We start from the raw sequence: 13237 nt of genomic DNA, 5'->3' as shown, positions 1-13237 counted from the left end.
ACCCAATCACTGATGTCTAATGTTCTTAGTGAGAGCAGCCATTCACCCAATCACTGATGTCTAATGTTCTTAGTGAGAGCAGCCATTCACCCAATCACTGATGTCTAATGTTCTTAGTGAGAGCAGCCATTCACCCAATCACTGATGTCTAATGTTCTTAGTGAGAGCAGCCATTCACCCAATCACTGATGTCTAATGTTCTTAGTGAGAGCAGCCATTCACCCAATCACTGATGTCTAATGTTCTTAGTGAGAGCAGCCATTCACCCAATCACTGATGTCTAATGTTCTTAGTGAGAGCAGCCATTCACCCAATCACTGATGTCTAATGTTCTTAGTGAGAGCAGCCATTCACCCAATCACTGATGTCTAATGTTCTTAGTGAGAGCAGCCATTCACCCAATCACTGATGTCTAATGTTCTTAGTGAGAGCAGCCATTCACCCAATCACTGATGTCTAATGTTCTTAGTGAGAGCTTAACCAATGATATATCAGTCCTGAAAAAAGAACCCTGGATTGTTAGCCAGCACTACATTCATGAAACTAAGTGTATTGGGTATTTTGTTGCTTTACACATTTAAGCACATTATAAAAAGAGACAGAATCCGAGCTTGTCTAAAAGTGACTGTTGTTTTCAAAACAAAACTAAAATCAAACCTGTGATTTGAGGCTTGACATTATGGTAAACAACAACACTGCATATCGAAGAAAGGTGAACATGAACATAGAGCTTGTACTGCTATTCTTATATTATTAAATATTACAATGAACCTAGGCTACTTTATCTGACCAGGAAGTGATGTCATAAGACAACAGTTGACCCTGGTACACTGAGCTACAGATGACTCTGTTATTAAATACTGCCATAGATTGTTTCTCTCATGCCATCAATAGTTCTTCTACTTTAAATTCACAGCTCGCTACCTGAAATAAACCCCTTTCTCCTCCTTAAATACAAGTAGATGGGGTCTGATGGCAAATAGAAAGGGTTGATAATTGTTTAAGCGTTTATGTTTCAGGATGGTACAGTACAGTGACGTCTTCACACACTATCAATTTTCTGACATTTTAACTGGAAAACAAACCGATGCAAACAGTTATTTTCATTTTTTTAAAGTGCCTTTGTCAGCCTCAATCCATACACAGATCTACATATGTGTTAACATATCCATATATTATAGAATTGCCGGTAGTGTGGAACATGCCGCTTCTTTTTATTTTATTTTACCTTTATTTTACTTGGCAAGTCAGTTATTGAAAATAAGAATTTGTTCTTGAGAGGTCTAGGAACAGTGGGTTAACTGCCTGTTCAGGGGCAGAACAGATTTGTACCTTGTCAGCTCGGGAATTTGAACTTGCAACCTTTCGGTTACTAGTCCAACGCTCTAACCACTAGGCTACCCTGCCGGCCCCTGAAAGACTAGGGACTATAGTGGATACGACATCCACATTCGGCTTATTGGTTAACAGGTGGGTGTCGTCATAGGGCTCAATGCCGGTGACACAGAAACAGACGCATCACGCTCATTACACATTACAAATCTATGCAAACCAACCCATTTATATCACCATGAGCAGATTCCCTGGACCAAAACGCTCTTTCAACGGAGATTCTCCCTTCAGCTTGCTTTCTAGTCCAAGACGAGGCAAAATGCATGTCTGGGAGAGGGGCCTGATGGGTAATGGTTTGTTGTGTCATGACAGAGTGAAGGTAGTTGTTACAGGCGCAACCTTTAGGTCTACATATCCTTTAGGTCTACATACTGAGTCATATCCTTTAGGTCTACATATCCTTTAGGTCTACATATCCTTTAGGTCTACATACTGAGTCATATCCTTTAGGTCTACATACTGAGTCATATCCTTTATGTGGTAATTATAACCATGATATTCAGGCCTACAGACAGTAGAACCATCCTGTCAAGTGTTACCTCATTAACTAGCTAGTAGCTACCTACTTTGTCTTCAAATGACGATTTCCCGAACAAAGAATAATTATGGACTTTCAAATGGAGATCATCTATTGATTTAGACTTTTTAGTCCAGGATTTGTTGTCCGGGAAACTCCCCCTAAGTGTACAGGGAAAAGACATCATCGACAACAATTAGTCCTGCATAAACATGAACATTATACAACCCTGTTTGCTTGGTTAAACTAAAGGCCAACTTCACACAACTACCACCATGTATAGTGAGTGATCTCCAGCCAACGGTACAGAGGAACCAGGCTGGTATCGGTGTCACACGTCCAAACAGCTCTGGAGTCGTTGGACGTGGTTTGCATCATGTGGCCCAGAGGATTGAACAGTCACTTGCTAATGCTTCACACTCCTGTCCTGAATGATATGCTGCCTGTCTCCTTCAGACCTGTCCCGAATGATATGCCGACTGTCTCCTTCAGGCCTGTCCCGAATGATATTGTGCCCGTCTCCTTCAGACCTGTCCCGAATGATATGCTGCCTGTCTGCTTCAGGCCTGTCCCGAAATGATATGCTGCCTGTCTCCTTCAGGCCTGTCCCGAAATGATATGCTGCCTGTCTCCTTCAGGCCTGTCCCGAAATGATATGCCGACTGTCTCCTTCAGGCCTGTCCCGAAATGATATGCCGTCTGTCTGCTTCAGGCCTGTCCCGAAATGATATGCCGACTGTCTCCTTCAGGCCTGTCCCGAAATGATATGCTGCCTGTCTGCTTCAGGCCTGTCCCAAAATGATATGCTGCCTGTCTCCTTCAGACCTGTCCCGAAATGATATGCTGCCTGTCTCCTTCAGACCTGTCCCGAAATGATATGCTGCCTGTCTCCTTCAGGCCTGTCCCGAATGATATGCTGCCTGTCTCCTTCAGGCCTGTCCCGAATGATATGCTGTCTGTCTCCTTCAGGCCTGTCTTCAACTTCACCACATCTCATCCTGGGATAAAGAAATACAGACAGATCTAGACAGGTCCAGAACTGTCTCTCCCCACACAGCTTCACACATGGGTAGGTAGTACCATCAATACATAAAGAAAACACAGACCACAGGAGACAGTGAGCAACCAGAAGGGGACAGCAGGGCACAGTCCCCTAATCATGGAGCAGGGGGCTGTTATGTTATCAGGGTCCATCTGATGTCTCAACATCAACTAGACAGATGAGACAGGAGACCAATGACAAGATGTGTGCATCTAACAGAGTAACTAATGTCCCTCGCTCTTCTCCAAGCAGTTCTATTGGAGGCCATCAGAGGGAAGCAGTGTCCAATAGGAAGGAGACGTGGGTGGTGGCTGGCAGAGCTTGACTGAGTCTTTCCTAGAGTTAGAAGCCCAGAGAGAGTTTCTCATAGAGTGAGAAGCCCAGCGAGAGTTTCCCATAGAGTGAGAAGCCCAGAGAGAGTTTCCCATAGAGTGAGAAGCCCAGAGAGTTTCCCATAGAGTGAGAAGCCCAGAGAGAGTTTCCCATAGAGTGAGAAGCCCAGAGACAGTTTCCCATAGAGTGAGAAGCCCAGAGAGAGTTTCCCATAGAGTGAGAAGCCCAGAGAGAGTTTCCCATAGAGTGAGAAGCCCAGAGAGAGTTTCCCATAGAGTGAGAAGCCCAGAGAGAGTTTCCCATAGAGTGAGAAGCCCAGAGAGAGTTTCCCAGAGAGAGTTTCCCATAGAGTGAGAAGCCCAGAGAGAATTTCCCATAGAGTTAGAAGCCCAGAGAGAATTTCCCATAGAGTTCCATAAAGGTACTTCTATCTCTATGGTGTCTTTAGATCCTGCCTTGGGTCTACTCTGCTCAGCCACGCCCCCTGCCACGTGATAGCCTGCCTCTTCAGTAATCTGCTTCCTCCATGACTTCCATGACAACGGTCCTGGGCCCGGTCAGGATGAGGTTACTGACTGTCCTGTAGTCCAGAGACAGCACGTTTAGCCCGTTGACCGAGACCACAAACTGACACACCTAGAGGAGGGAGAAGAACAGAGTTAGCCATGTCTACACATGCATTTCTCTTTGGGAGAAACAACAGAGAAAGGGAGATGAGAGTTAGCTCTCGATGGGAGAAACAACAGAGAAAGGGAGATGAGAGTTAGCTCTCGATGGGAGAAACAACAGAGAAAGGGAGAGGAGAGTTAGCTCTCGATGGGAGAAACAACAGAGAAAGGGAGAGGAGAGTTAGACACAACTACCCATGTATAGTGGGAGAAACAACAGCGGAACCAGGGAGAGGTTGAGCTCTCGATGGGAGAAACAACAGAGAAAGGGAGAGGAGAGTTAGCTCTCGATGGGAGAAACAACAGAGAAAGGGAGAGGAGAGTTAGCTCTCGATGGGAGAAACAACAGAAAGGGAGAGGAGAGTTAGCTCTCGATGGGAGAAACAACAGAGAAAGGGAGAGGAGAGTTAGCTCTCGATGGGAAAAATATTTGATTTGATTCCTGACTCACTATTGCAACAGTGTTGGCAAAAACAAACATGTTTTAGGACTGTTTTGCAACATGGCAAGCCATTGTCTCAACTTCACTCTAATTTCATGCAGTGAAGGAATTCTAGAGCATCCCCTCGCTGCAATTTACATCAAAACACAATCCCTTATTTTTCTTGGCAACGGGTCAACCGTTACCCAGAAGGCCCCAGTCACTCAGGAGTTAATACTCCTAGAAAAGAGCACTTGAGGATTTCTCAGAAAAAGCGTTTGTTAACCGTTTCATGGCCAGGCCGTTGCTGAAATGAATGAGATACTGGTTATCTTAGGCTGCAGAGAATTTGTAGAGATGGAGACATGTTAAACTGCAGTGTTCTGTGTTACCACGGCTACAGGGTATAAGTCATTGTGCTGTGTTACCACGGCTACAGGGTATAAGTCATTGTTCTGTCTAACCACTGCTACAGGGTATAAGTCATTGTGTTACCACTGATACAGGGTATAAGTCATTGCTCTGTGTTACCACGGCTACAGGGTATAAGTCATTGTGTTACCACTGATACAGGGTATAAGTCATTGCTCTGTGTTACCACGGCTACAGGGTATAAGTCATTGTTCTGTCTAACCAATGCTACAGGGTATAAGTCATTGCTCTGCCTAACCACTGATACAGGGTATAAGTCATTGTGTTACCACTGATACAGGGTATAAGTCATTGCTCTGTGTTACCACTGCTACAGGGTATAAGTCATTGTTCTGTCTAACCACTGCTACAGGGTATAAGTCATTGTGTTACCAATGCTACAGGGTATAAGTCATTGTTCTGTCTAACCACGGCTACAGGGTATAAGTCATTGTTCTGTATTACAACGGCTACAGGGTATAAGTCATTGTTCTGTGTTACCACGGCTACAGGGTATAAGTCATTGTTCTGTGTTACCACGGCTACAGGGTATAAGTCATTGTTCTGTGTTACCACGGCTACAGGGTATAAGTCATTGTTCTGTATTACCACGGCTACAGGGTATAAGTCATTGTTCTGTGTTACCACGGCTACAGGGTATAAGTCATTGTTCTGTGTTACCATGGCTACAGGGTATAAGTCATTGTTCTGTCTAACCACTGCTACAGGGTATAAGTCATTGTTCTGTCTAACCACTGATACAGGGTATAAGTCATTGCTCTGTCTAACCACTGCTACAGGGTATAAGTCATTGTTCTGTCTAACCACTGCTACAGGGTATGTCATTGCTCTGTGTTACCACGGCTACAGGGTATAAGTCATTGCTCTGTGTTACCACTGCTACAGGGTATAAGTCATTGCTCTGTCGAACCACTGCTACAGGGTATAAGTCATTGTTCTGTCTAACCACTGATACAGGGTATAAGTCATTGCTCTGTCTAACCACTGCTACAGGGTATAAGTCATTGTTCTGTCTAACCACTGCTACAGGGTATGTCATTGCTCTGTGTTACCACGGCTACAGGGTATAAGTCATTGCTCTGTGTTACCACTGCTACAGGGTATAAGTCATTGCTCTGTCGAACCACTGCTACAGGGTATAAGTCATTGCTCTGTCTAACCAATGCTACAGGGTATAAGTCATTGCTCTGTCTAACCACTGCTACAGGGTATAAGTCATTGTTCTGTGTTACCACGGCTACAGGGTATAAGTCATTGCTCTGTCTAACCACGGCTACAGGGTATAAGTCATTGCTCTGTCTAACCACTGCTACAGGGTATAAGTCATTGCTCTGTGTTACCACGGCTACAGGGTATAAGTCATTGCTCTGTGTTACCACGGCTACAGGGTATAAGTCATTGCTCTGTGTTACCACGGCTACAGGGTATAAGTCATTGCTCTGTCTAACCACTGCTACAGGGTATAAGTCATTGCTCTGTGTTACCACGGCTACAGGGTATAAGTCATTGCTCTGTGTTACCACGGCTACAGGGTATAAGTCATTGCTCTGTGTTACCACGGCTACAGGGTATAAGTCATTACTCTGTGTTACCACTGCTACAGGGTATAAGTCATTGCTCTGTGTTACCACTGCTACAGGGTATAAGTCATTGCCCTGTCTAACCACTGCGGTTATATTTTTCTTCACCAATCACTCCAGATGATTGGAGACGGATAGAGGAACATTTGACAGGTGACTCAAGCAGATTAATTCAGCCGTACTCTAAATGTCACTATACTGGGACGAGGGTTAAGACATCATACATTTGAGATGTTTATCCAGGTGGCTTACAACATGAAACTTCTGTTTATTTATGTTCATCGTGTACCTGCTGAATCTGTCGAGCTAAGTGTCTCTATGAGTCTCAGACCTCTATCTTCTCTTGTGGTCCGAGTCTCCTCAGACCTCTACTGTCTCCTGTTGTGGTCCGAGTCTCCTCAGACCTCTACTGTCTCCTGTTGTGGTCTGAGTCTCCTCAGACCTCTACTGTCTCTTGTTGTGGTCCGAGTCTCCTCAGACCTCTACTGTCTCCTGTTGTGGTCTGAGTCTCAACAGACCTCTACTGTCTCATGTTGTGGTCTGAGTCTCCTCAGACCTCTACTGTCTCCTGTTGTGGTCCGAGTCTCCTCAGACCTCTACTGTCTCTTGTTGTGGTCCGAGTCTCCTCAGACCTCTACTGTCTCCTGTTGTGGTCTGAGTCTCAACAGACCTCTACTGTCTCTTGTTGTGGTCTGAGTCTCAACAGACCTCTACTGTCTCATGTTGTGGTCCGAGTCTCCTCAGACCTCCACTGTCTCCTGTTGTGGTCCGAGTCTCAACAGACCTCCACTGTCTCCTGTTGTGGTCTGAGTCTCAACAGACCTCCACTGTCTCCTGTTGTGGTCCGAGTCTCCTCAGACCTCCACTGTCTCCTGTTGTGGTCTGAGTCAACAGACCTCTACTGTCTCCTGTTGTGGTCTGAGTCTCCTCAGACCTCCACTGTCTCCTGTTGTGGTCCGAGTCTCCTCAGACCTCCACTGTCTCCTGTTGTGGTCTGAGTCAACAGACCTCTACTGTCTCCTGTTGTGGTCCGAGTCTCCTCAGACCTCTACTGTCTACTGTTGTTGTCTGAGTCTCCTCAGACCTCCACTGTCTCTTGTTGTGGTCTGAGTCTCAACAGACCTCTACTGTCTCCTGTTGTGGTCCAAGTCTCCTCAGACCTCCACTGTCTCCTGTTGTGTTGTCTGAGTCTCCTCAGACCTCTACTGTCTCCTGTTGTGGTCCGAGTCTCCTCAGACCTCTACTGTCTCCTGTTGTGGTCCGAGTCTCCTCAGACCTCTACTGTCTCCTGTTGTGGTCCGAGTCTCCTCAGACCTCCACTGTCTCCTGTTGTGTTGTCTGAGTCTCCTCAGACCTCCACTGTCTCCTGTTGTGGTCTGAGTCTCCTCAGACCTCTACTGTCTCCTGTTGTGGTCCGAGTCTCCTCAGACCTCTACTGTCTCCTGTTGTGGTCTGAGTCAACAGACCTCTACTGTCTCCTGTTGTGTTGTCTGAGTCTCCTCAGACCTCTACTGTCTCCTGTTGTGTTGTCTGAGTCTCAGCAGACCTCTACTGTCTCCTGTTGTGGTCCGAGTCTCCTCAGACCTCTACTGTCTCCTGTTGTGGTCCGAGTCTCCTCAGACCTCTACTGTCTCCTGTTGTGGTCCGAGTCTCCTCAGACCTCCACTGTTTCCTGTTGTGGTCTGAGTCAACAGACCTCTACTGTCTACTGTTGTTGTCTGAGTCTTCTCAGACCTCCACTGTCTCTTGTTGTGGTCTGAGTCTCAACAGACCTCTACTGTCTCCTGTTGTGGTCCAAGTCTCCTCAGACCTCCACTGTCTCCTGTTGTGTTGTCTGAGTCTCCTCAGACCTCTACTGTCTCCTGTTGTGGTCCGAGTCTCCTCAGACCTCTACTGTCTCCTGTTGTGGTCCGAGTCTCCTCAGACCTCCACTGTCTCCTGTTGTGTTGTCTGAGTCTCCTCAGACCTCTGTCTCCTGTTGTGGTCTGAGTCTCCTCAGACCTCTACTGTCTCCTGTTGTGGTCTGAGTCAACAGACCTCTACTGTCTCCTGTTGTGTTGTCTGAGTCTCAGCAGACCTCTACTGTCTCCTGTTGTGGTCCGAGTCTCCTCAGATCTCTACTGTCTCCTGTTGTGGTCCGAGTCTCCTCAGACCTCTACTGTCTCCTGTTGTGGTCCGAGTCTCCTCAGACCTCCACTGTCTCCTGTTGTGTTGTCTGAGTCTCAGCAGACCTCTACTGTCTCCTGTTGTGGTCCGAGTCTCCTCAGATCTCTACTGTCTCCTGTTGTGGTCCGAGTCTCCTCAGACCTCTACTGTCTCTTGTTGTGGTCCGAGTCTCCTCAGACCTCCACTGTCTCCTGTTGTGTTGTCTGAGTCTCCTCAGACCTCCACTGTCTCCTGTTGTGGTCCGAGTCTCCTCAGACCTCTACTGTCTCCTGTTGTGGTCCGAGTCTCCTCAGACCTCTACTGTCTCCTGTTGTGGTCCGAGTCTCCTCAGACCTCTACTGTCTCCTGTTGTGGTCCGAGTCTCCTCAGACCTCTACTGTCTCTTGTTGTGGTCCGAGTCTCCTCAGACCTCTACTGTCTCCTGTTGTGGTCTGAGTCTCAACAGACCTCTACTGTCTCTTGTTGTGGTCTGAGTCTCAACAGACCTCTACTGTCTCATGTTGTGGTCCGAGTCTCCTCAGACCTCCACTGTCTCCTGTTGTGGTCCGAGTCTCAACAGACCTCCACTGTCTCCTGTTGTGGTCTGAGTCTCAACAGACCTCCACTGTCTCCTGTTGTGGTCTGAGTCAACAGACCTCTACTGTCCTGTTGTGTTGTCTGAGTCTCCTCAGACCTCTACTGTCTCCTGTTGTGTTGTCTGAGTCTCAGCAGACCTCTACTGTCTCCTGTTGTGGTCCGAGTCTCCTCAGACCTCTACTGTCTCCTGTTGTGGTCCGAGTCTCCTCAGACCTCTACTGTCTCCTGTTGTGGTCCGAGTCTCCTCAGACCTCCACTGTTTCCTGTTGTGGTCTGAGTCAACAGACCTCTACTGTCTACTGTTGTTGTCTGAGTCTTCTCAGACCTCCACTGTCTCTTGTTGTGGTCTGAGTCTCAACAGACCTCTACTGTCTCCTGTTGTGGTCCAAGTCTCCTCAGACCTCCACTGTCTCCTGTTGTGTTGTCTGAGTCTCCTCAGACCTCTACTGTCTCCTGTTGTGGTCCGAGTCTCCTCAGACCTCTACTGTCTCCTGTTGTGGTCCGAGTCTCCTCAGACCTCCACTGTCTCCTGTTGTGTTGTCTGAGTCTCCTCAGACCTCCACTGTCTCCTGTTGTGGTCTGAGTCTCCTCAGACCTCTACTGTCTCCTGTTGTGGTCTGAGTCAACAGACCTCTACTGTCTCCTGTTGTGTTGTCTGAGTCTCCTCAGACCTCTACTGCCTCCTGTTGTGTTGTCTGAGTCTCAGCAGACCTCTACTGTCTCCTGTTGTGGTCCGAGTCTCCTCAGATCTCTACTGTCTCCTGTTGTGGTCCGAGTCTCCTCAGACCTCTACTGTCTCCTGTTGTGGTCCGAGTCTCCTCAGACCTCTACTGTCTCTTGTTGTGGTCCGAGTCTCCTCAGACCTCCACTGTCTCCTGTTGTGTTGTCTGAGTCTCCTCAGACCTCCACTGTCTCCTGTTGTGGTCCGAGTCTCCTCAGACCTCTACTGTCTCCTGTTGTGGTCCGAGTCTCCTCAGACCTCTACTGTCTCCTGTTGTGGTCCGAGTCTCCTCAGACCTCCACTGTCTCCTGTTGTGTTGTCTGAGTCTCCTCAGACCTCCACTGTCTCCTGTTGTGTTGTCTGAGTCTCCTCAGACCTCCACTGTCTCCTGTTGTGGTCTGAGTCTCCTCAGACCTCTACTGTCTCCTGTTGTGGTCCGAGTCTCCTCAGACCTCTACTGTCTCCTGTTGTGGTCCGAGTCTCCTCAGACCTCCACTGTCTCCTGTTGTGTTGTCTGAGTCTCCTCAGACCTCTACTGTCTCCTGTTGTTGTCTGAGTCTCCTCAGACCTCTACTGTCTCCTGTTGTTGTCTGAGTCTCCTCAGACCTCTGTCTCCTGTTGTGGTCTGAGTCAACAGACCTCCACTGTCTCCTGTTGTGGTCTGAGTCAACAGACCTCTACTGTCTCCTGTTGTGTTGTCTGAGTCTCCTCAGACCTCTACTGTCTCCTGTTGTGGTCCGAGTCTCCTCAGACCTCTACTGTCTCCTGTTGTGGTCCGAGTCTCCTCAGACCTCTACTGTCTCCTGTTGTGGTCCGAGTCTCCTCAGACCTCTACTGTCTCCTGTTGTGGTCCGAGTCTCCTCAGACCTCCACTGTCTCCTGTTGTGTTGTCTGAGTCTCCTCAGACCTCCACTGTCTCCTGTTGTGTTGTCTGAGTCTCCTCAGACCTCCACTGTCTCCTGTTGTGGTCTGAGTCTCCTCAGACCTCTACTGTCTCCTGTTGTGGTCCGAGTCTCCTCAGACCTCTGTCTCCTGTTGTGGTCTGAGTCAACAGACCTCTACTGTCTCCTGTTGTGTTGTCTGAGTCTCCTCAGACCTCTACTGTCTCCTGTTGTTGTCTGAGTCTCCTCAGACCTCTACTGTCTCCTGTTGTTGTCTGAGTCTCCTCAGACCTCTGTCTCCTGTTGTGGTCTGAGTCAACAGACCTCCACTGTCTCCTGTTGTGGTCTGAGTCAACAGACCTCTACTGTCTCCTGTTGTGGTCCGAGTCTCCTCAGACCTCTACTGTCTCCTGTTGTGGTCCGAGTCTCCTCAGACCTCTACTGTCTCCTGTTGTGGTCCGAGTCTCCTCAGACCTCTACTGTCTCCTGTTGTTGTCTGAGTCTCCTCAGACCTCTGTCTCCTTTGGGGTGTGATTATATGTATTACATGGCTGTGGTTGCCATGACGGAGATGTTCTGCCTCATTCATATTATAAATGACCTCAACTCTGGCAACGTTCGACCAACATTAGAAAACTGCCGCTTGAGCAACGTTAGACGTAACATTTGGAAGCAGTGAGTCAACTCTCTGTCATTATCTCCTTCCAAAGGTCCCCATAGAATGAGAGTTTATGGGCCACTTCAAGAGCTGTGACTCGCTTTTAGTGCCTCTGTTAAGAGCATGTGATCAATGTGAGAGTCAGGGCCTGTTTTACCAGAGGAAAGGCAGGCAGTAAACACAAGGCTTCAGTCAGAGCCTGTTATACCACAGAGGAAAGGCAGGCAGTAAACACAAGGCTTCAGTCAGGGCCTGTTTTACCACAGAGGAAAGGCAGGCAGTAAACACAAGGCTTCAGTCAGAGCCTGTTTTACCACAGAGGAAAGGCAGGCAGTAAACACAAGGCTTCAGTCAGAGCCTGTTTTACCACAGAGGAAAGGCAGGCAGTAAACACAAGGCTTCAGTCAGAGCCTGTTTTACCACAGAGGAAAGGCAGGCAGTAAACAAGGCTTCAGACTGTCTGACCAACATGGCTTATATAAGAAGCATCAACAACCATACAGAGAGAACAGCATTTAGTGTTGCGTAACTGACTGCCTGTGTCCAGAATATCACCATATTCCCTATGGAGTGCACTACGTTTGAACAGGGCCCATAGGTCTATGGTCTAAAGTAGTGCACTACATAGGGCGCCATTTGGGACACAAACCACAGGCTGCACAGATCCGTTATTACTGCATCAGCTTGATTTCTATGGGATGGAGCCAGCTCTGCTCTCGACTTAGAGGAGGAGAGGAAGAGAGGAGGGGAAGAGAGGAGAAAGGGAGGGGGAGAGGGAGAGAGGAGAGGAGAAAGGGAGGGGAATAGGGAGAGAGGAGAGGAGACAGGGAGGGGAATAGGGAGAGAGGAGAGGAGAAAGGAAGGGGAATAGGGAGAGAGGAGAGGAGAAAGGGAGGGGAATAGGGAGAGAGGAGAGGAGAAAGGGAGGGGAATAGGGAGAAAGGAGAGGAGACAGGGAGGGGAACAGGGAGAGAGGAGAGGAGACAGGGAGGGGAACAGGGAGAGAGGAGGAGAGGAGAAAGGGAGGGGAACAGGGAGAGAGGAGAGGAGAAAGGGAGGGGAACAGGGAGAGAGGAGGGGAGAAAGGTAGGGGAACAGGGAGAGAGGAGAGGAGAAAGGGAGGGGAACAGGGAGGGAGAGAGGAGAAAGGGAGGGGAACAGGGAGAGAGGAGAGGAGAAAGGGAGGGGAACAGGAGAAAGGGAGGGGAACAGTAGAAAGGGAGGGGAACAGGAGAAAGGGAGGGGAATAGGGAGAGAGGAGAGGAGAAAGGAAGGGGAACAGGGAGAGAGGAGAGGAGACAGAGGGGAACAGGGAGAGAGGAGAGGAGAAAGGAAGGGGATTAGGGAGAGAGGAAGGGAATAGGGGGACAGGGAGAGAGGAGAGGAGACAGGGAGGGGAATAGGGAGAGAGGAGAGGAGACAGGGAGGGGAATAGGGAGAGAGGAGAGGAGACAGGGAGGGGAACAGGGAGAGAGGAGAGGAGAAAGGGAGGGGAACAGGGAGAGAGGAGAAAGGGAGGGGAACAGGGAGAGAGGAGAAAGGGAGGGGAACAGGGAGAGAGGAGAAAGGGAGGGGAACAGGGAGAGAGGAGAGGAGAAAGGGAGGGGAACAGGGAGAGAGGAGAGGAGAAAGGGAGGGGAACAGGGAGAGAGGAGAGGAGAAAGGGAGGGGAACAGGGAGAGAGGAGAGGAGAAAGGGAGGGGAACAGGGAGAGAGGAGAGGAGAAGGGGGAGAGGTAGAAACATAGCACATGTTTTCATGGTGATAAATGTGACAGAAGTGACACTATATCTTCCATATTGATAACAGATTAATTTTTTTACCAAAGTTAATTTAGCTACGGCTCCTTC

At 48.5% G+C, this 13237-nt stretch overlaps 1 protein-coding gene across 1 annotated transcript in view; it reads right to left on the bottom strand.

The window, feature by feature from the left end:
* Positions 1–1167: 1167 nt before the first annotated feature.
* deptor (DEP domain containing MTOR-interacting protein) overlaps positions 1168–13237 on the bottom strand; it is an 86130-nt gene continuing 74060 nt past the window's right edge. Inside the window, 1 exon segment of the mRNA XM_064946937.1 lies at positions 1168–3920. Within this exon segment, the coding sequence (XP_064803009.1) occupies positions 3792–3920 (129 nt within the window). The 3' untranslated portion in view covers positions 1168–3791.

The sequence above is a fragment of the Oncorhynchus masou genome, chromosome 29 (genome assembly GCF_036934945.1).
Source record: "Oncorhynchus masou masou isolate Uvic2021 chromosome 29, UVic_Omas_1.1, whole genome shotgun sequence".
NCBI classification, from domain to species: domain Eukaryota; kingdom Metazoa; phylum Chordata; class Actinopteri; order Salmoniformes; family Salmonidae; genus Oncorhynchus; species Oncorhynchus masou.
The sequence above is the reverse complement of the archived record's forward strand: the minus strand, read 5'-3'. Positions and strand labels throughout refer to the sequence as shown.